Below are 24,474 nucleotides of genomic sequence, written 5' to 3'. Positions count from 1 at the left end.
TTACCAAATTTCTATCAGAATGTTAAATGTGCAATGAGAGGGAAAAAAATTCTGAACCACCTTTACTCCACACACAGAGACGCATACAAAGCTCTATCTCACCCTCCATTTGGGAAATCTGACCATAATTCTATCCTCCTGATGCCTGCTTACAAACAAAAATTAAAGCAGGAAGCACCAGTGACTCGATCAAAAGTGGTCAGATGAAGCAGATGCTAAGCTACAGGACTGTTTTGCTAGCACAGACTTGAATATGTTCCGGGATTCCTCTGATGGCATTGAGGAGTACACCACATCAGTAATTGGCTTCATTAATAAGTGCATCGATGACGTCGTCCCCACAGTGACCACGTACATACCCCAACCAGAAGCCATGGATTACAGGCAACATCCACACTGAGCTAAAGACTAGAGCTGCCGCTTTCAGGGAGCGGGACTCTAACCTGGAAGCTTATAAGAAATCCCGCTATGCCCTCAGATGAACCATCAAACAGGCAAAGCATCAATACAGGAGTAAGATCAAATCATACTACTCCGGCTCTGACGATCGCCGGATGTGGCAGGGCTTGCAAACTATTACAGACTACAAAGGGAAGCACAGCCGAGAGCTGCCCAGTGACACGAGCTTACCAGATGAGCTAAACTACTTCTATGCTCGCTTTGAGGCAAATAACACTGAAACATGCATGAGAGCACCAGTTGTTCCGGAAGACTGTGTGATCACGGTCTCCGCAGCCTATGCCCTCAGATGAAACATCAAACAGGCAAAGCATCAATACAGGACTAAGATCGAATCATACTACACCGGCTCTGACGCTCGTCGGATGTGGCAGGGCTTGCAAAATATTACAGACTACAAAGGGAAGCACAGCCGAGAGCTGCTCAGTGACACAAGCTTACCAGATGAGCTAAACTACTTCTATGCTTGCTTCGAGGCAAATAACACTGAAACATGCATGAGAGCACCAGTTGTTCCGGAAGACTGTGTGATCACGGTCTCCGCAGCCGATGTGAGTAAGACCTTTAAACAGGTCAACATTCCCAAGGCCGCAGGGCCAGACGGATTACCAGGACGTGTACTGTGAGCATGCGCAGACCAACTGGCAAGTGTCTTCACTGACATTTTCAACCTCTCCCTGTCTGAGTCTGTAATACCAACATGTATTAAGCAGACCAACATAGTCCCTGTGCCCAAGAACACTAAGGTAACCTGCCTAAATGACTACCGACCCAAAGCACTCACGTCTGTACCCATGAAGTGCTTTGAAAGGCTGGTCATAGCTCACATCAACACCATTATCACAGAAACCTAGACCCACTCCAATTTGCATACCTCCCCAATAGATCCACAGATGATGCAAGCTCTATTGCACTCCCCACTGCCCTTTCCCACCTGGACAACAGGAACATCTATGTGAGAATGCTATTCATTGACTACAGCTCAGCATTCAACACCATCGTGCCCTCAAAGCTCATCAATAAGCTAAGGACCCTGGGATTAAACACCTCCCTCTGCAACTGGATCCTGGACTTCCTGACCGGCCAACACGAGGGGGCAAGGGTAGGTAACAACACATCCGCCACACTGATCCTCAACACAGGGGCCCCTCAGGGGTGTGTGCTCAGTCCCCTCCTGTACTCTATGTTCACTCATGACTGCACGGCCAGGCATAACTCCAACACCATCATTAAGTTTGCCGATGACACAACAGTGGTAGGCCTGATCACCGACAATGACGAGACAGCCTATAGAGAGGAGGTCAGAGACCTGGCTGTGTGGTGCCAGGACAACAACTTCTCCCTCAACGTGATCAAGACAAAGGAGATTATTGTGTATTACAGGAAAAAGAGGACCGAGAACACCCCCATTCTCAATGACGGGCTATAGTGGAGCAGGTTGAGAGCTTCAAGTTCGTTGGTGTCCACATCACCAACAAACTAACATGGCCAAGCACACCAAGACAGTCGTGAAGAGGGCACGACAAAACCTATTCACCCTCAGGAGACTGAAAAGATTTGGCATGGGTCCTCAGATCCTCAAAAGGTTCTACAGCTGCAACATCTAGTGCATTCCTGACTGGTTGCATCACTGCCTGATATGGCAACTTCTTGGCCTTCGACCGCAAGGCACTACAGATGGTAGTCCAAACGGCCCAGTACATCATTGGGGCCCAGCTTCCTGCCATCCGTACCTCTATAACAGGCGGTGTCAGAGGAAGGCCCTAAAAATGTTCAAAGACTCCAGCCACCTTAGTCATAGACTGTTCTCTCTACTACCGCACGGCAAGCGGTACCAGAGCGCCAAGTCTAGGTCCAAGAGGCTTCTAAACATCTTCTACCCCCAAGCCATAAGACTTCTGAACATCTAATCAAATGGATAACCCAGACTATTTGCATTACCCCCCACATATTACCTCAACTAACCGATGCCCCCGCACATTGACTCTGTACCGGTACCCCCCTGTGTATAGTCTCGCTAGTATTATTTTACTGCTGCTCTTTAATTACTTGTTACTTTTATTTCTTATTCTTACTCAACAACTGCATTGTTGGTTAGGGGCTCGTAGGTAAGCATTTCACTGTAAGGTTGTATTTACCTGTTGTATTGAATACCTGTTGTATCCGGCGCATGTGACTAATACAATTTGATTTGATGCACGCATTACACTTATCTCCTGAAGCACAGAGAGGGAGTCAATTCTGCTTCTAATCTGAATTTTGCATTGATCTCTGGTGCATAATTGCAAAATACCAACTGCATATGCATTTTCAGTAATGTTCAACTAAACTTCACCTTTTATTTTCTTCTGCTCTTATTGTCATATGCCTCCTCATCAGTGTGTAGTCTGTAGGTGGGCCAGAACCACAAGCATTCATATTCACAGCACTTCTTTCAGCAGTTGTCCAATCTCTCCAACGTGTGATTCGAATCTATTGCAAGCTGCACAAGACATAACGTAATTAATCACAGGGAGTTAATCCCTTGGACCTGCACCATACAAGGTGAACTTTACTAATGCTTTGAACACCTGACAAAAATAGTGTGTTCTTGTGCTGTAGGTTTATTTGTTTTTTTATAATAGGTTGCTATTGCATTGTATGACTAGCAACGTGAGTTTACACTGTAAACCCCAAGGCATTTTTACTACAAATATGTCTAGTAAGTGGAACTCAAAGTCAATGAAAAGTCACTATTACTTCAAATGTTTGTGGTATTGACTCAAATCTAAATCAGAAGTCACATAAACTATGTTTTTTAAGTTAACAAATTCTAACTTCTTAAGTAAGTGGTTTAAACAACTTGATTGTAATCTACTGCTGGCCTTCTAGACAGAGTTGCAAAGAAAAAGCCATATCTCATACTGGCCAATAAAAATAAAAGATTAAGATGGGCAAAAGAACACAGACACTGGACACAGGAACTCTGCCAAGAAGGCCAGCATCCCGGAGTCGCCTCGTCACTGTTGATGTTGAGACTGGTGTTTTGCTGGTACTATTTAATGAAGCTGCCAGTTGAAGACTTGTGAGGCGTCTGTTTCTCAAACTAGACACTCAATGTACTTGTCCTCTTGCTCAGTTGTGCAGCGCGGCCTACCACTTCTCTTTCCATTCTGGTTAGAGACAGTTTGCGCTGTTCTGTGAAGGGAGTAGTACACAGCGTTGTCTGAGATCTTCAGTTTCTTGGCAATTTCTCGCATGGAATAGCCTTCATTTCTCAGAACAAGAATAGACTGACGAGTTTCAGAAGAAAGTTCTTAATTTCTGGCCATTTTGAGCCTGTAATCGAACCCACAAATGCTGATTGTCCAGATACTCAACTAGTCTAAAGAAGGCCCGTTTTATTGCTTCCTTAAATCAGCACAACAGTTTTCAGCTGTGCTAACATAATTGCAAAAGTGTTTTCTAATGATCAATTAGCCTTTTAAAATGCTAAACTTGGATTAGCTAACACAACGTGCCATTGAAACACAGGAGTGATGGTTGCTGATGATGGGCCTCTTTACGCCTATGTAGATATTCCATAAAAAATCTGCCGTTTTCAGCTACAATAGTCATTTACAACATTAACAATGTCTACACTGTATTTCTGATCAATTTAATGTTATTTTAATGGCCAAAAAATTAGCTTTTCTTTCAAAAACAAGGAAATTTGTAAGTGACCCCAAACTTTTGAACGGTAGTGTATGTGTTATAGCTTTTCAACCTCTGCCATATTGTGGATTCAGAGCTATCTATCTAATAGAACACAGAGGGTTTTAATTCATAGAAGCTTCTCTAATGTTAAACATGTAAAGTGTGGTGTACCCATGGCAGCTCTCTTGGTCCTTTCTATTTTTACCAATGACCTGACACTGGCATTAAACAAAGCCTGTGTGTCCATATATGTTGATGATTCAACCCTATACACATCAGCAACCACAGCTAGTGAAGTCACTGCAACCCTAGAGGGTACCCTGGAGGGTTGCAGTAAGTTTTAGAATGGGTGGCCAGTAATAAACTGAGAGTATTGTATTTTGTATAAATCATTCCGTAAGTTCTAGACCTCAGCTGAATCCGGCAAAGAATGGTGTGGCTGTTGGGCAAGTTGAGAAGACTAAATTGCTTGGTGTTGCCTTAGATTGCAAATTGTCATGGTCAAACATATAGATGCAAAGAAGGGGAGAGTGCTGTATTTTACACCACACTCCATAAAGCAAGTCCTGCAGGCTCTAGTTTTACCATATCTTGATTATTGTCCAGTCATATTAAGTTAATTAAGCTGTAGTTGTCCCAGAACAGAGAGGCACAATTTGCTCTTCATTGTAATCCGAGGGCTAATATCAATACTATGCATGCCAGTCACTCTTGGATAAGAGTTGAGGAAAGACTGACTGCATCACTTCTTGTTTTATGTGACCATATGATCTACTTTTTGTGTGTATGTACTGACATGTATGTGTAACTAATAGATGCACACACACTCACACTACATGCTAATGTTTTAAATGTATGTAAATTGTAATGTATTTTTCGTACCCCAGTAAGACTAGCTGTTGCCATTGGCGTCAGCTAATGGGGATTCTAATACAGTCTAAATCTAAATCTAATTGGAAAAAGGGAAAGTACACAGAGAGAATTATGTATATATACATTTTCTGAATTTACATTTCTAGCCAGCACAAAAACCTAGCCTTTGTGAAGGTTGAGCTGGTGTTTTTCTTCGTTCTTATTTTTCCTTGTTTTTTTTTACAAAATGTATTTCCTAAATATTGCATACATTACGGTAGCTTGTTGTACCTGTAAGTGATACCACTGTTAATGTTTACTTGGTACTTACAAAATCAATTACAAACTGTGCCTCTAAACACTAACAAATAATCAAGTCATGAGTGCTTGCTAAATCTTGTTAACATTCAGCCTTCCTGTAAAAGGAACATCAAGTGATTTTCACATTTTGACACATGAGGAAGGTGATAACTGAATTCACAGCCAAATCTTCAAGCTGCTCGAGAATAATCTTTGGGTTCGTAATTGTTTCATTTGATAAGCCAAGAGGAATGAATCACATGACTAAAGTCTTCTATTATTGACAACAAGAGATTGAAATACCTTTGATTTGACCATTTACAATTAAACGTTTCAATGAAAAATATGCAAATTAGCACATACTATATGTAAATAATGCTTAGACCCCTAATCCTACTGGGATGACTAAAACAAGACAGCAGGGATCTCCAAGGGTCAATGTCAACATCTACGCAAGTCTTCCAATCCACATGTAAACTCACAGCTGTATCTCAAGACGATACCAGCCAACATACTGTGAGCTTGCCATCTTGTATTAGGTGATTTGACCTTGCGCCCATATCTTCACGTTGGGCATTTTCCATATTACCAACCACGCGTGCTTAGGAAGGAGGGCAACGATGCATGCATTATGCAATATTTTCCTAGCACTATTCCCTTTGTTCCAATAAGGCCAAGTGTCTCAGAGTATCTCCACGTCAGTAAAGAAAAAAAATCAACAAGTGTGGATGGACTCTGCAGATATAATTGATTGCTGGCACTCTGCCGGTTATTAAATATATACTACTCTTGGAGTGACGCTCATTCAAGACCCCCCATTCAAGGCCCCCCATGCATGGTTCAGGAACTCAAGAGAGAACATGAGAAAAAGAGTTTTGATCAGTCATTGAAATATAAGAGTTGAAAACATGTTGGCTCACTATTTAAAAAAAAGATGGAGAAAAGCTAAAGGATGATAAATACCAGAGTTTTGGCGCAGGTACAGCCGACTATCGTTCCAAAATAATATCGCAACTGTATTGACCCCCCCCCCTACTACTGGACATGAGCTCAAAGAAAGTTCTGATTTCATGTCAAGAGAACAGCTATGAGCAAGGACTTCAAAGAATCCGATACTACGAATAAGGAGATTATTAAATGAATAAGCCTGGTAATCATAGCCGCATAATCAGTTTGAATTATCGCAGATGTCTTCTCTGTCACAGTTGACAGCTGTTACTCCGTCAAAGTCAATGTTGACATTCTATATTAGGACTATGTGTCCACTGCCATGAGTCACAATACGTAACAAACTCAGCTGGCACTGCCAGAAGCCTTGACACATCAGTGACATCACACCACAGTCTCAGAGAGCTGCCTTCTGATGTCAAAGATCATACACAAGAAACGGAAATGCATGTTTCAAGTTTTATTAGTCGTTGTACAGGATACACATGATATACACTGTCCAACAAAATGCTTACTTGCAGGTTCCTTCTCAACAATCAACAAAAATAACAAATAATAAAAGATAAGGATACGAACAGAAACGTTAATGGCTCAGTTGAATAGAATAAACATTTTAGCATAAGTATAATACAGAAATCATCATACATGTCAATACATGTGTCATCATATGAGCGTGAGTCAATGACAAGCTTGTGATAGGTCTTGATATTCAAATTATTATGACATAAATTATGTGAGAATAATGTGGTCATTGCCTGACTAAATAGATTGGATGTTTGCATGGTGATTTTTCTGTAGCCTATTTGGCCGATGCAGGCACACATAAAGCCATGAATAGTGGCAGAATTAGTCTCACCATCGCTGTTTTTATAATGAGAAAGCAACTAAAAACAAGATAATTTTTTTAATGGAAGGATTTGTATGAAAAGCCAAGTTGAAGCCAACATTAGATGTTGTCGTCCTCATAATAACCGCACATAGTTTTACTGCAAAAGAGTAGCACAACACCATTCAATTGAAGCAGCGAGAAAAAAAACAAAAGTGGCCACATCTCTCACAAAAACTGATCAAAAATGAAATCACGGATAATTATAAGGGAGCAGGAGAACTTATAAATTGGCTACAATAACTACAAGGACTTTTCAAGCAACAAATTGTGGAAATGTCCGATTTTCAAGGTGGGCATATTCTAGTAGTATCACATTTAAAGTAAGACCCAGACGCAGATAACGTCGAAGTAACGAAGTAACAGTTTATTAATAGAACAGGGGCAGGCAAAAAGCAGGTCAATGGCAGGCAGGGGTTGATAATCCAATCCTGATGGTCAAGGCGATGAGGGAATCGAGATCCATTGGTAATTCCCAGGCTGCAAGCTCGTCCTTGACCTCCTCCGAGACTCCGTGTAGGAACATGTCGAACAGCGCTTCCTGGTTCCAGGCACTCTCAGCTGTCAACATGCGGAAATCCACCGCATAGTCTGCCACACTGCGGGAGTCCTGCCGAAGCTGGAGTAGCTTCCGGGCAGCCTCTCTCCCGGAGAATGGGGCATCAAACACCTTCTTGACCTCTCCCACAAACTCCTCTAGACTGACGCATATGGCCGGCTGTTGCTCCCATACAGCTGTAGCCCAGGTGAGCGCCATCCCAAAGATCAGTGTGATAAGGTATGCTTTCTTAGAGAGGTCCGAAGGGAAGGAGGAGGGCTGAAACTCGAAGATGAGGGCACACGGAGCTAGAAACGCCCGACAGGTGCCCGGCTTTCTATTGAAGCGTTCCGGGGGAGGTAAACGGGGCTCCCGGGAAGGTGGAGTGACCGGTGAGGCGGCACTGCTAACAGCCGAGTTACTGAGGGGCTGTGAGGTTACCGTCGTAGTAGCATGCCTCCCAGCCAACCCACGGAATTGCTCCAGCAAGATGTCCAACGCCCGGTCATGGCGCTCGGCCAAGGTGTGGACCCCTTCCATAAAGCCACGAAGCAATTCCTCGTGCCTACCAATGGTGGCTCCTTGGGAGGAGATCGTGTTGAGGAGTTGGTGTTGCGCAGCTGGTCCGAGTCTACTGGGTCAGTCATGGTGAGTTCGTACTATCACGTTTCAAGTAAGACAACGTCGAAGTAACAACAGTTTATTAATCGAACAGGGGCAGGAAAAAAGCAGGTCAAGGGCAGGCAGAGGTCAGTAATCCAGATAGATGGGGAAAAGGTACAGGATGGCAGGCTCAGGGCAGGCAAAGGTCAGTAATCCAGAAAGGTGGGGCAAAGGTACAAGACGGCAGGCAGGCTCAGGGTCAGGTAGAATGGTCAAAACCGGGAAAACTAGGAAACAGGAACAATCGAGAGACAGGAGCAGAGGGAAAACTGCTGGTAGGCTTGACGAAACAAAACGAACTAGCAACAAACAAACAGAGAACACAGGTATAAATACACAGGGAATAATGGGGAAGATGGGCGATACCTGGAGGGGGGTGAAGACAATCACAAAGACAGTTGAAACAGATCAGGGTGTGACAAGTAGCTAAACGTCTGAGCTCCAAATTCAAATAGGATACTTCAAGCCTTTGTATTGTTTAAAATTGCAGGTATAACATGGACAACAAAATGTATTTGTCTTGTTATTTCATTACCAGATAATATTGGGAATAAGCCCACTAGACTATGTCATTTGTAGTCATTATATCCAGAATAATTAATAGGACGAGTGTTGGATGTTGTGCAATATTCTATCCTGCACAATTGCGCACAGTAAACAATCCGAGGCACAAAACATATGAAAATATGAACTCATTACCTTGATGCTTTCTTTGTTAAATCGCAACGAGAACCCGCTGTAAATCAAGCAGACAACAACAGATGATCAACCTCAATTCGCTAGGGATATTAGATCCAACTTATATCCAGGCACAACTGTCTGCACCAGTTTAACGAATGAGACACTAAAATATTCTGGATATTTCCTTGCAAATGCCTTTTTTTCCCAGGACTTGGGCTACTGTTGCATTGCTTGCGCTATCACAACAGCTGTTTGTCTTTCCTGAATCAGATGATGATGTGCGAAAATATCACAGCGTAATTAAACAGCTCGACACCAAACGCACATCCAACAAGTATTATGCATAATTATTGAAGAACCACGTTAATGGCACTATCAATATTAGGTTTTAACTATGAAAGTAAGGTGACTCTTTCAGTTAAATGAATTTGAAAAATGGAATGCTTCTATTATTTTGGATTTGTGTGCCATGAAAACTGTTTTCACCATGTAACATAAGGAGACACAGAATGTTAAGTAGTTACACTGCATTTCTGAGATCTCTATACAAAAAAACTGTCCAACAGCTACATAGATCCAGGATTTTTACAGGGTTCAAGTTCAATGTAGAATTTAACTGATTAATGCTTAATGTATGATATAACGACAACTTACACTGCCATACATTGAAGGACAGAAAAGTAATGTTTTATGTCACACGATTTTGGACAACTCCTTCAAGACACCACCATTGATAAGGGGTTGAATCCGTTACTTTTATTGAATATCTCTATGATGCTGATCCTTAAATCTTAATGAAATGACACGAACATTTTGACTCTCAAGAGCTTCTGTTGTGAAGATTGGACACCTTGAGAGGAGAGGAGGAGAGCTGCTGCTCCTTAAATCTGCTGCTTAAAGTCTAAAGTTTCTCCTCGTTCTTAGGGATCATTTGACAGAGAAGAAATCACAAAGATAAAGCCACATCTCTGTAAGCAAACACGGTTAATATCTCTTCATCAATTTAGAATTCAATAAAAGGAGCAAAAGAGACTATGCTATGCCATCTCAAGCCATATATCCCTGGCATAGGCAAACTGTGTGAATAAGCAGTTTCCCTCTTCCTCTCAATGGCAAAGCATGCAGTGGTCAAATAGGCCTGTAGAGGGCAATTATGCTGCACAACATCGCCAAACAAGGGGGAGGAAAACTCAGGCAGGAAAAATGTGTCTCGATTTATCTTGTCTTATATTTTTTGGTAAGCATTTCACCCTGAAAGAAGAGCTAGTGTTTTTCCTGCCCTCTCCTTCGATTAGAACATTCATTAGGTTGCCCAATTCAGACAGGAGGTACAATGCCCTCATTCATTTTGACATGCAAATCAGCTATGTTCATTATGATCAAATTACTGCAGATTTTCAGTGTGGTGGAAATATGTTATAAGACAATAGGAAAATTGGACACATTCTGAATCTGCAGCAGTTATATCAGCAAATAATGACGACACCCTGCAATCAGCCATTTCAGTTGTTTCAACACCAGGCATTACTGAGTAAATGTAAAGAATTTACAGGATATTTGTATATTTATGACAGTATTTTGAACATGTTTGAATATGTTATATGACTGGCATCTACTATTTCATATGTATGGCCTGACCTGACAAACTCCATGGTTTTTCTGACAAAACAGGATTAACAGTGGGTGCCTGATACTGTTGCTCCTTCACACACAGAGACGCATAGGAATCACTTCGGCATGCTTGAGCTATGTGAAAATCCACGTCACTTCTCATAGAGGGGCTATGTTTGAAGCTTTGCAGTTTGTAGCATTTTGGATCGACCCAGGGTCTGTTTGAGGAAGCAGATACACTTATACCCCTAGGACAGGAAGCTTATACTGTCTTTTATGTCAATTATGGTCAATAATGCAATACGCAAGAAGTAGAATATTATTCCCTATGACTTTGTTGAAGAAGCACAAAAGTGTGTTGGACTCACTGGCACAATTAAAATGAATCCATAAACTTTTCTATTAAAGCGTATTTTCAAAGGAATCTCCCAGTTAATGAGATAAGATTCACTATTAAATGGCTCATATATTTGATGCATGACTGTGCTTTAATGCAAAATTGTAATATATGTGAAATCATGTATTTATATCCCCCCTCTATCTTTTTGCCTCAAGACACTGAAGGGAGAAATAAATCCATACACGATGAGCAGCTAAACCCACAGCTCATAGATCAGTGTCAGCCAATCAGAGCCCTGGATTGTGTTGATAACACATTGCTCAAAGTGCTAGTGGCCTTGATGAAAAGCTTCTAGCAGTGCTCTCATCACTCTTCATTTGCTGGGGCACCAGACCAGTTCACTGAAACTAGCTGCTCTCCACACCAAAACACGCATGCATGGAAGCAAGCAGGCATACACACACATGCATACACACAGTTGTACATACACACACACCATTATCAGTAAACAAGGCATGTCCAAGACATTTCCACATGACTAATATTCCCTCTAAAGATGTATCTACATTTTTGCATTTCCTCGTTCATGGATTTCATGTGCTTCAGAATATTGTACTATATATTATTTTACTTATATTACATGAAGTTCTTCTATGAGATATGACTTCTAATTAAGAGTTAAGTGTAAGATCACCATTCGCAATATGAAAGAGCAAGCATTGATTAGCAAAGCAGCAAAAATCTATTACAATATGCAAATTCTGGATTGGAAATGCTGTGAAATTACATTCTAAAACATTTAACTATGACTAGGAAGCAATCAACTATAACCAGCAATTGCCTGGTGATGGTTGTTTGATATAATGACTACCAATAGGTGCAATACAGCGACGTCAGACAATAACTTTGGCTGCTATTACTCTAAGCCTATGTTGAAATCCTATTTACAGTGCTCAACACATGTATGCATTTGCATGCAAAAATACAGTATCAAATGTATTCTGTTTGAAATATATACCAGTTGCAAGTGCTGGGGATAATTCAGCGTTTTGGTTATGCCTACATCACTATATTATATGTCCAGGCAATATAATTTCTTCAAGGGGATTTGTTCCTTACAACTGTTACTAAATGCACAATGACATGCACTTGGATATAAAGTTTCTTATTATAGTTGCTATTTTTCTGTGCAAATGACTTAGTAATCCCGGCTTCTTTGTTTAACGCTTAAGGGATTTGGATTGGTCTGTCATGTGATTGTTCATTAACGATAAAACCTAGTCTAAGGCTGCATCCCAAATGGTACCATATTCCCTACATAGTGCCCTAATTTTGGTTGGACCCTGGCCAAAAGTAGGGCACTATGTAGGTAATAGGGTACCATTTGGGATGCTACCTTAGTCTGATTAATATGCACAACGGTGTCCCATAGCTCCTCATAGCAAAAAGACAATAATAAGTGATGTGCCTTGATCATAATTAAAAGGGACTCAAGCAGTGTGGGAAGATTACAAAGCAATGGATTTACAATTCTGAAGGTGTTGTGAACGTGATGAATTTACCACTAAGACATTCCAGTAGATACTTCTCTCCAACAAGCCTCTGAAAGCTCAGTGGGAATGACATTTATATCACATAGCAACGCAGTGTAAGTTGAGTAAAGCTCTTTAAAACACATGCTATCTTTCAAAAATGAAAGAAACTCTAGCTAGCATTCCCTACAGCCAGACACAGGCTTTGACATTTAATCAATTATTAATTAAGTGCAACAACATTGGTTTCTCCAGTTATCTCATATTATTAGGCAAAAGCACTTAGCCTACACACTTTATTCAACATGATTTAGTTCCAAGACTTATAATGAATGTATTCAACAACCAGTCAAATGCTTCCATTTTGATTGAGCTGTATAACATTGAAATGGCAAACTTCAATGATTTGATCTGATGAATTATCCAGCAGCAAAAAGCGTGATACAGCGAAAGAGAGAAAAAAGGAGTCATAAATTCTTACGTCTGAAGGCCACCAAAAGGCAGTGTGAAGGACAAATCTCCTATTTCCTCATCTATGTTAACTCAAAGTCCAGAGGGTGTTGAGAGGTAGTGCCCTTCAGCCGAAGGACAAGCAGAGACACACATTACTCTGAATTACCTCAAGACAGCCAGGGCAGAAATCCTAAACTGATGTCCTATCCAAAACCTCACAACCCCACTCTTCTGCTCTGTAGGACTAACAAAAACAACAGGAAAATTGGGGGTTGCCAGAAACTCTCCTGTTGGAATCAACATTTTAAATGAATCGTCAAGGGGATGACCTTGAACACTTCAACTTAAGGTGGGATGTGGGGTTTAACTTCTCTTAAGCCGAGGGTAAAGGCTGATGAAACGGATCATGTTAACTAGGATTAAAACAGACTGGGTTTTAGCAATTACAATACATAATGGATGGGATCTTGTTTTGTGTCTGGGTTTCGATGAGAGTGCAGCAGGGGGGATTGGAAGGGCCTCTTGGGGTTATGATTCAAACTGGCTGACTCAAAATGGTATTCATATCTTTTAGGCCCCTGCTCTTATGGAGATATTACAGCCTTAGATTGTTTTTCTGCTGAGCAAGGAAATTGTGCCTCACATAGCCTACGCTTGACATTAAACTGTGTGTTGTGTGTGTGTGTGTGTGTGTGTGTGTGTGTGTGTGTGTGTGTGTGTGTGTGTGTGTGTGTGTGTGGGTGTGTGTGGGTGTGTGCTTATCATTTACTACTCAGAGGGAAGAGGCTATTCAAGGCTTGTTTTATGCAGCCTTTGGCACTTTTTCAAGCCATCACTTGCTTATCATATTCAACTGTACACAGTGCAGAATTTCCTTCAAAAAGTACATACATTAAGTTAATCGTCAAAGACTGTAAGAGCAAGCGCCAGACTTTGTTTACCCTCTTCTAAGTTTTCTCGCAATGTGCAAGTTATTTATATTTGACAAGTGAGATTAGCCCTCTCTTCTTCTGCTACAAACCTTCTGAAGACATCAAGCTCGAAGTCGAAGACATCTGCTTCACGCTCTCTCTAATTGTCTCACCACTGAGCATGAAGCGCACATTCATCACCCTGTCTGCTCTGCAAGATGCCTGCACACCACCTCATACAAACCCCACACTGCACCTGACAGAGAGAGGCCAGAAGAGGTAGGACGGTCTAAGGCCAAAGTTCTCTTTCCACCGTACATGCAGTACTATGCGGAGCACCCATAGCATCCCCTTCTCATCGCTACCCTCCTTCCTGCTATTGCCTCAGGCTGCAGAGCCTGCACAGACACCTGGGCCATGCTTAGCCGTTACCCTCTGACCTGCCTGTCAGCCAGAGCATGTGCAGCATGGGGGACCGGGAGAGCAGGAGAAGAGAGAGAAAACATCCTGGATAAGTGGTAGATATTCTGTCACCCCTCAGGAAGAAACATGCGGAGGGTTGAGCGTGGAGAGCAGTGCAGGTTGTGCAGTGACAGTCACCTCCCTAATCAGTCAACTCCGTACTGTGTCAACTCTGTACTCTTTCAACTCCATACATTTCACTATTCCTCAACCTCTGATCCTCACACTGTCTGAGTAGAATAATACGGCATTGTTTTAATAGCTGAGTTGCTTTATATATGGAATAAATAAGGACTGTTTTTCCTGTTTGTTGTCTGTGTTAATCAGAGCCTTGGCTTGACTTTACATAATGACCCTGACACTAGTCTTTGGGTGAAAGCACAGCTTTGAGCCAGACAGCAAGTGATCTAATTCAAAATGACAGAGGTCAGTAGCCTTTTAAAACAGATGGACCTTGGGTTTAATGTAGCTCATTATTCAGACGTACTGTTGTTGATGTTCAGGTGCTTTCAGGTGTGCTACTTCACTGTCTCCAAGACCTCAGAACAATGCTAAAATGTGTACAAATGTACAATGCTACAGTATGTGGTACTGTGTTTTATTATATGTTTAGTTTCTCATAAATTGAGGTTATGGGTTATTTCTCATACAGCAGACAGTGCTTATCTTGTCTCTATCTGTTCATTACATTATATTCATCTAAAATGATATTATTAATCATGAGGATTGAATATGATATCCTTCACTGATTGAAAAATGCACACTGATCAAAATTAATGAACTACAGTTGGCTTATTGTTTATGATCTAATGATAATGTGCCTGTGTTTTGGATTTTCAAGCATTCACACCTACAGGAAGGGAATTCAAAAATGATCATTTCAATACATTATTTACTCAAACAGACTATAGAGTGTTTTTTTCAAGTTCTTTTACATTTTGAATTTATTTTTAAAAATTAAATTAAGCTAAAACCTAATACGAACACCTTAGACCAGTTTTTCATGAATGTTTTATAAAAATATTTCACTCCAAGTGTGTCATTACTTGGCCATAACTTCTCATACATTGCCACATATAAATAAGTCGTATTATGTCTGCTAACGGAACTCCCAAAACATGCAACAATTATTAGCAGACTAACGCCAAATCCAGAGGCGCTCTGATATATGGAGCAAAGGCTAGAACATGGATCACCATAGTCTCCAGTGAGCTCATTACTCCCATCAAAAGTGCAGGACTTTTATGGACATTCTGTAACTTTCCAAAAAAAATATGATTTTTAAGAAATCTCTCTTTAGAAGTTAGGCCTATGTCCCAGGAATCAAAACGTTCATATAGTAGTATAGTTCCAGTCTCATAATTTTTCATTCCCTGCTCTAGAAGAACCAATATTGCGCTGTGTAAAGTGAATTCACAAAATAGCGTTTAAAAAAAAACATTCCCTTTTGTATGTAATCGTGTAATAGTGTCTGTAGCAATGTCACAGAGTGAGAAAATGAAGAATAATGGAGTTTTCATGCGGATGGAAAACTCAGTCATTTAAAGCCATCTGTCAGAAGTGGTAACGTTCTGTAAATTGTGAGGCAATGTCCTTGGGAGGAAGGCAAAGTGGTTGATTCAACCAAAGGAAACAATGGTGGTGAAGTTACTGGACTGAAACACAGGGGAAAGAGGGGTCATTCATTATCTGGCTTTGTCTGGGTGGGGAAACAACTACAGGTAAAAATATGGATTGCTGACAGAGTAGGAATTCCACCTGAAATCACTCTTTCATGTGGTTAAAACTGACAGCTTACATTTTTTTCTACAGAAAACTGGGTTATGAAAAACTACAGTAACAAATTGCTGGGACTCAATCCATCCGTACATTCTATCCATCCGTCAAACCCTTCTTTGAGAGGGACTTTCCATTATTTTAAAAGCGAAAGCGAATGACTTATACATAAAATACAATTTCTCCAAATTACTACATTTCATCTAAATTATGTGGGAGCCGCAGATCCGGGTGCCTTGTGTGAATTCGCCGGCGAGTGGGTAACCGGCCTTTACCATCCGTCCTATTGGCCAACATGCAATCACTGGAGAATAAACTGGATGAACTCCGTTCGAGACTATCCTACCAACGGGACATTAAAAACTGCAATATCTTATGTTTCATCGAGTCGTGGCTGAACGATGACATGGTTAATATACAGTTAGATGTTTTTTCCATGCATCAGCAAGACAGAGCAGCTACCGCCGGTAAGACGAGGGGTGGTGGTTTGTGTCTATTTGACAATAACAGCTGGTGTGCAATCTCTAATATTAAGGAAGTCTCGAGATTTTGCTCACTTGAGGTAGAGTACCCCATGATAAGCTGTAGTCCACACTATCTAACAAGAGAGTTTTCATAAATTGTTTTCGTATCAGTCTATTTACCCCCACAAATCGATGCTGGCACTAAGAGCGCACTCAACCAGCTGTATAAGGCCATAGGCAAAGTAGAAAACACTCATCCAGAAGCAGTGCTCCTACTGTCCGAGGACTTTAATGCAGGCAAACCTAAATCCGTTTGACCTAATTTCTACCAGTATGTCACATGTGCACACTCTAGACCACCTTTACGCCACACACGGAGACGCATACAAAGCTCTCCCTCGCCCTCCATTTGGCAAATATGACAATTATATCCGCCTGATTTCTGCTTACAAGCAGTACCAGTGACTCGCTCAATACAGAAGTGGTCAGATGACGCAGGACTGTTTTGCTAGCACAGACTGGAATATGTTCCGGGATTCATTCGATGGCATTGAGGAGTATACCACCTCAGTCACCGGCTTCATCAATAAGTGCATTGATGATGTCGTCCCCACAGTGACTGTACGTACATATCCCAACCAGAAGCCATGGATTACAGGCAAAATATACGCACCGGGCTGAAGGCTAGAGCTGCCTCTTTCAAGGAGCGGGACAGTAATCCGGATGCTGATAACAAATCCCTCTATGCCCTCAGATGAACCATCAAATGGGCAAAGTGTCAATACAGGACTAAGATTTATTCCTACTACACCGGCTCTGACGCTCGTCGGATGTGGCAGGGTTTGCAAACTAGTAAGGACTACAAAGGGAAACCCAGTGGCTGCGAGTTTCACAGTGACGCGAGCCTACCAGACGGGCGAAATGCCTTTTCCGCTCGCTTCGAGGCAAGCAACACTGAAGCATGTATGAGAGCACCAGCTGTTCTGGACGACTGTGTGATCATGCTCTCCGTAGCTGATGTGAAACATTTTCACTGACATTTTCAACCTCTCCCTGACCGAGTCTGTAATACCTACATGTTTCAAGCAGGCCACCATAGTCCCTGTGCCCAAGAACGCCAAGGTAAACTGCCTAAATGACTACCACCCCATAGCACTCCCATCTGTAGCTATGAAGTGCTTTGAAAGGCTGCTCATGGGTCCCATCATCCCGGAAACCCTAGACAAATCAAATCAAAATCAAATCAAATTTATTTATATAGCCCTTCGTACATCAGCTGAAATCAATAGACCCACTGCAATACCGCCCCAACAGATCCACAGATTACGGGGGCCCCTCAGGGGTGTCTGCTTCTACCCCTCCTGTACTCCTTGTTCACCCACGACTGCATAGTTAAGCACGACTCCAACACCATTGTTACGTTTGCTGATGACACAATGGTAGTAGGCCTGATCACCGACAACAATGAGACAGGCTTTAAGGAGGAGGTCAGAGACCTGGCTGTGTGGTGTCAGGATAACAACCTCTCCCTCACGTGATCAAGACAAAGGAGATGACTGTGAACTACAGGAAAGGGAGGCCGAACACGTCCCCATTCACATCGACGGGGCTGTAATGGAGCGGGTCGAGCGCTTCAAGTTCCTTGGTGTCCATTTCACCAACAAACTATCATGGTCCAGTCACACCAAGACAGTCGTGAAGAGGGCATGACAACACCTCCCTAACCCTAACCCCCTCAGGAGACTGAAAAGATTTGGCATGGGTCCCCAGACCCTCAAAAAGTTTGAAAGCTTCCTGACTGGTTGCATCACCGCCTGGTATGGCAACTGCTCGCCATCTGACCGTAAGGTGCTACAGAGGGTAGTGCGTACAGCCCAGTACATCACTGGGGCCAAGCTTCCTGCCATCCAGGACCTCTGTACTAGGCGGTGTCAGATGAAGGCCCAAACATTTGTCAACAGTCATAGACTGTTCTCTCTGCTACCGCACGGCAAGTGGTAAAGGGAGCGCCAAGTCTAGGTCCAAAAGGCTCCTTAACAGCTTCTACCCCCAAGCCATAAGACTAATGAACAATTAATCAAATGGCTACCCAGACTATTTGAATTGCATTACCAAACTCCCCTTTTGTTTTTACACTGCTGTTACTCGCTGTTTATTATCTATGCATAGTCACTTTACCCCTACCTATATGTACATATTACCTCAATTACTTTGAATAACCTGTACCCCCACACATTGACTATTTTTCAGTACCCCTTGTGTATAGCCTTGTTATTGTTATTTTATTTTGGTACTTTTTTTACTTTAGTTTATTTAGTAAATATTTTCTTAACTCTTATTTTCTTAAACTGCATTGTTGGTTAAGGGCTTGTAAGTAAGCATTTCATGATTAAGTCTACACCTGTTGTATTCGGCGCATGTGACAAATACAATTTCATTTGATTTGTGTGTTTGCACTGTGTTTATAAGGCAGAAGGCCTAGCTTTGTCCACTCTCACTGCATGTCAAGAACATGTTGGAACATGAACCATCAATGGCTTCCCTCCAGCAGTTCATTAGATTTTACAGTACAGTTTCTCCAATCAATTAGAGGTCTTACCTTTGCTGATGTCCTGGTACTCCAGCCACAGCTGTCTCTGGACCTGCTTGTTGGGGTACCAGATAGTGCAGGCCTCCTCGAAGCCATACACAGCCTCTTGTACAAAGTGATTACCAAACTCCCTGAGGATGGAGACAAAATCACTGCGGAGGGTGGCACCGTCCAGGGAGTGGATGGCAGAGCTGAAAGCTGTTAGGAAACACAAAGAGGGAGTTAGCAATGGATAGGCTACTGACAAATCCATAGCAACACAGTTCATGCCTTGTGTAAAAAATATAAATTAATGTTGAAAAGCAATGAAACTATCACACCCTGATCTGTTTCACCTGTCTTTGTGCTCATCTCCACCCCCCTCCAAGTGTCGCCCATCTTCCCCATTATCCCCAGTGTATTTATACCTGTGTTCTCTGTTTGTCTGTTGCCAATTCATTTTGTTCGTCAAGCCTACCAGCGTTTTCCCCCTTGCTCCTGTCTGTTTCTAGGTTCTGTTTTCTAGTTTTCCCGGTTTTGACCATTCTGCCTGACCCTGAGCCTGCCTGCCATTCTGTACCTTGTCGCACAACACTAGATTATTGACCTCTGCCTGCCCTGACCCTGCTACTGCCTGCCGTTCTGCACCTTCTAGACACCAATCTGGGTTACTGACCTCTGCCTGCCCTTGACCTGTCATTTTGCCGGCTCTCTGTTCTAGTAATACACTTTTGTTACTTCGACACTGTCTACATCTGGGTCTTCCCAGAAACGTGATAGAAATGGACATAAACCTGACACAGGAAAAAGCACAAATATTTACATGTATGATAGTATTTATTTTTACGTTCAATATTCAGAGTAAATCAGTATGTCTGAAGGTAATTGTTTGTTTGTTTTAAGGTCAAAAGTAAGTAACAAGCACCTGCCGGTATTATAGAATACAAGCCATAAGCATACTATACACATCATACATTTCAATATAAATGAGAAAATATGTACAGTCTGTACTTGTTTGTAGTTTTAGGTAAACATCCTAATGAAAGCTCAAGTTTGTGAAATGATAAGCTATGACTCCCTATGTTGTTGTGACAGTGCACAGACTATGATTAAAGTGTCATGTGTAAACTTGAGGCTTTCTTTAAGTCTTAAATTGAGCCTTCATGAAATCCTCAGAGGGGAGTCATTGTAAAGCATTTACTCTTGCTGGTTTTTATATCTTTGGGAAAACACAAAAAAACATGTATAGCTCTTCAACTGTTCCATTATCATCCGAGAGGCCTAGCATTACCTTCCTACCACTCACAACATGCTAGTCTTACATTATGAAGCAAAACAGTCCTTATGAAAGATTGTGCTTTGGTGTCAGGTGTAAAAATCTGTAATAATAAAAAAGTTGCTGAACTCCTACAAGTAATGACACTGAGGAAATGGAATTCTAAAGGCTGTGGTCATGTTTAATTCCAGAGCACTCTTATCTGAAATGCATTAGTAATGGTACATCTATACATGTAATATTTATGCTATACTCCACACGTGTGGCGAAGTAAACACAAAATGCTTACGGATACATACATGATAGACACGTTAAACAAAACAAATAATGCAAGTCATGACATCCAAAAAGAAAACAAACAAATACCAAAAATCATTTAAGCCCAAATAAACTATTCTGCAATAACTTTCTGGCAGTCTGAAAACTCATGACACATTCACATAAAATCTTTTTTGCATGTTGATGTAGGCCGTTCAGATGCCGAAGCAACACAATATGGTACAAATATAAAAAGGTAGAGGCTGCGGCGCAGACTTTTCTGGACCCCGCATCCCAGAGGCTGGGGGTCCTGGGGCTTCTGCACATCTCTGGGATTCTCTAAATTGAGCACATTTTCTGCTCTACTCTTAGTGAACCTCCCTTCACATTTCTCACTGTCAATCATGCATTTTACAGGTGAAATGCCCACGCAGTATCTGCATACCAACCAAACTGTATCCTATAACTCAAGATGATCTAAATGTCCCCATTGGACTGATTGAGATTAAATGGATGTTGATCAACAGTGTTGTTTTGAATGATGTACAGTGAACACATTTTAGAGATGTTGTTTACAAACTGTAGCATAGGTAGCCTATGTGTTTAGTTTCAATCAAAGCACATATTTAGCCTAGTGGCGTGCGCTGTTTTGGCCGAAAATGAGACCATTCGCACAATAATACAAAAATCTCGTAGGAAACGAGGTAGTGTTTTTTGTCTTACAGTAAAGTTATACTATGATATATATTCGGTTCTGTTATGTAGAATACTATCATTATATGATCTTGCATAAATTGACTCAGTTTTGATAAAATGTTATTAAACAAGCACCATTCACCAGAGTAGCCATGTTCTCTATGAGTGGAGCGGAGGGCGAATACAGGGTGGTTGATGCTTATATTTGTCCTATATCACACAGAACTTTTGGAGAGTGGGGGTCACAGCATGGGTCAAGTGCCTTGCTAAAGGGCATATCAACAGATTTTTCACCTTGTCAGCTTGGGGATTTAAACTAGCAACCTTTTGGTTACTGGCCAAATGCTCTAACCACTAGGCAACCTGTTGCACAAAGGCTATGGGACCTTTAGCTGTCAGGAGGAAAGGTCCAGAAAAGTCGGATCCGCAGCCACTCCGAAAAATAAATAAATAAAAATGACAAAAAAGAAGAGAATCAAGAACTTCAAGAAGCTCTACAGCAAAGTACTGTCAACAGTAGAGTAGAGAGAGCCCTTCTAAGAAGTAGTGCTTCACTAAAAACCTATCCACAATTATCTTATTTTGTGCCGTTTTCATGGCAGGGCCTGTCAAAATATATTTGCTCAGATACAAAGTTATGTGGATGATGACAGCTTATCAGACCATAAAGGGAGGTTGTTCTAAACCACGGCTCCGTGATGCAAATGTGGAATGCCAACTTTAGGCTCAGGCCTAGTTTCCATTACTAAAAATTCCCTTTTTGCCTCTTAAGCATGTGCCAAATGTTTTCTTGACTTCCACTGTTCAAGTCTGCATGTAACTCACTGCATACAAGATAAATAGAACCCTGCATTAATATAATCCTTGACTAGAACCCTGATTATAACCATTCATTCATGAATTAATAGAACCATTTCATCAACTACAGCTCAGCATTTAACACCATAGTACCCTCCAAACTCGTCATTAAGCTCGAGACCCTGGGTCTCGACCCCGCCCTGTGCAACTGGGTCCTGGACTTCCTGATGGGCCGCCCTCAGGTGGTGAGGGTAGGAAATAACATCTCCACCCCGCTGATCCTCAACACTGGGGCCCCACAAGGGTGCGTTCTCAGCCCTCTCCTGTACTCCCTGTTCACCCATGACTGCGTGGCCATGCACGCCTCCAACTCAATCATCAAGTTTGCAGACGACACAACAGTGGTAGGCTTGATTACCAACAATGACGAGACAGTCTACAGGGAGGAGGTGAGGGCCCTGGGAGTGTGGTGTCAGGAAAATAACCTCACACTCAACGTCAACAAAACAAAGGAGATGATCGTGGACTTCAGGAAACAGCAGAGGGAGCACCCCCCTATCCACATCGACGGGACAGTAGTGGAGGTGGAAAGTTTTAAGTTCCTCGGCGTACACATCACAGACAAACTGAAATGGTCCACTCACACAGACAGCGTGGTGAAGAAGGCGCAACAGCGCCTCTTCAACCTCAGGAGGCTGAAGAAATTTCTCTTGTCACCAAAAACACCCACAAACCTTTACAGATGCACAATCGAGAGCATCCTCTCAGGCTGTATCACTGCCTGGTACGGCAACTGCTCCGCCCTCAACCATAAGGCTCTCCAGAGGGTAGTGAGGTCTGCACAAGGCATCACCGGGGGCAAACTACCTGCCCTCCAAGACACCTACACCACTCGATGTCACAGGAAGGCCAAAAAGATCATCAAGGACAACAACCACCCGAGCCACCCCACTATCATCCAGAAGGCGAGGTCAGTACAGGTGCATCAAAGCTGGGACCGAGAGACTGAAAAACAGTTTCTATCTCAAGGCCATCAGACTGTTAAACAGCAATCACTAACATTGAGTGGCTGCTGCCAACATACTGACTCAAATCTATAGCCACTAAAAATTGGATGTAATAAATGTATCGCTGTCATGTATCAGTGTGCAGCGGGTAGAACGGAGTCAGGCTCAGGACACAGAACTGAGTAAAAACGTACTTTACTCGCAAATAATCACAAACTAATTCCATACATGGAATAATAATCCAGCTCAACACAAAAGAGCGACCACATAACAAAGAACATACATGCACAAAACCATGTGGGAACCAGAGGGTTAAATAGGGAATAAATGATAACATAATGGAAACCAGGTGTGTACAATCAAGACAAAACACATAGAAAAAGAAACGTAGATCGGTGGTGGCTAGAAAGCCGGTGACGTCGACCGCCGAATGCCGCCCGAACAAGGAGAGGCACCAACTTCGGCGGAAGTCGTGACAATCACAAGTCACTTTAAACAATGCCACTTTATATAATGTTTACATACCCTACATTACTCATCTCATATGTATATACTGTACTCTATACCATCTAATGCATCTTGCCTATGCCATTCGGCCATCGCTCATCCATATATTTATATGTACATATTCTTATTCATTCCTTTATACTTGTATGTATAAGGTAGTTGTCGTGAAATAGATATATTACTTGTTAGATATTACTGCATGTTCGGAACTAGAAGCACAAGCATTTCGCTACACTCGCATTAAAATCTACTAACCATGTGTATGTGACCAACAAAATTTGATTTGATTTGCTTTAATGATGTGTTATAGTTACCTTGAGAGAGAACCCACTGGTTCAGTTTGACATGGTACAGGACAGACCTCAGCCTCCAATGCTGGATGAGTGGGTACCCAGAGACCTCACTGTAGTTCACCATTCCTGTAAGAGGTACAACATATTACATCACCTATAATTTTCCATTCCAGTTAACAGGGCTTTGATGCAAAGTATGAAAGTGGTAGATTAACAAAGAAAGAAACACATGTTAAGTACAGATAATAACTTGCACTGCACATACACAAATAGCGACTCTGTCTTAAGCTACAGAAAAACAGTGGGCTGTCGTTGACAGATCATTAATACACTCTGATGGGTTGGAAAAACACTGGTCCACACAAAAGCATGCAATGGTCTCAAGCACTTTGATATAATTACAATACCACCAGAGAGCAGCATAGAGAAAAATCTATCACATTCTGCCCGCCTACAATGTCATTACGAAGGAGCTCGAAGGAAAACCTTCATTGGTTAGTCCATCAAAAATGTATTTAC

At 41.9% G+C, this 24,474-nt stretch overlaps 1 protein-coding gene across 7 annotated transcripts in view; it reads right to left on the bottom strand.

Moving 5' to 3' along the window:
• The window catches only part of LOC115156990 (astrotactin-1), a 277,551-nt gene that overhangs the window by 85,682 nt on the left and 167,395 nt on the right, over nucleotides 1–24,474 (bottom strand). For all 7 annotated transcript variants that reach the window (XM_029704808.1, XM_029704810.1, XM_029704809.1 and 4 more), the window contains 2 exons: nucleotides 23,977–24,081; nucleotides 19,151–19,339 (listed from right to left, as the gene is read on the bottom strand). In XM_029704808.1, the coding sequence (XP_029560668.1) occupies nucleotides 19,151–19,339; nucleotides 23,977–24,081 (294 nt within the window). The remainder of the gene's footprint in view (nucleotides 1–19,150; nucleotides 19,340–23,976; nucleotides 24,082–24,474) is intronic.

This window comes from Salmo trutta, chromosome 21 (genome assembly GCF_901001165.1).
Source record: "Salmo trutta chromosome 21, fSalTru1.1, whole genome shotgun sequence".
Classification (NCBI taxonomy): domain Eukaryota; kingdom Metazoa; phylum Chordata; class Actinopteri; order Salmoniformes; family Salmonidae; genus Salmo; species Salmo trutta.
The sequence above is the reverse complement of the archived record's forward strand: the minus strand, read 5'-3'. Positions and strand labels throughout refer to the sequence as shown.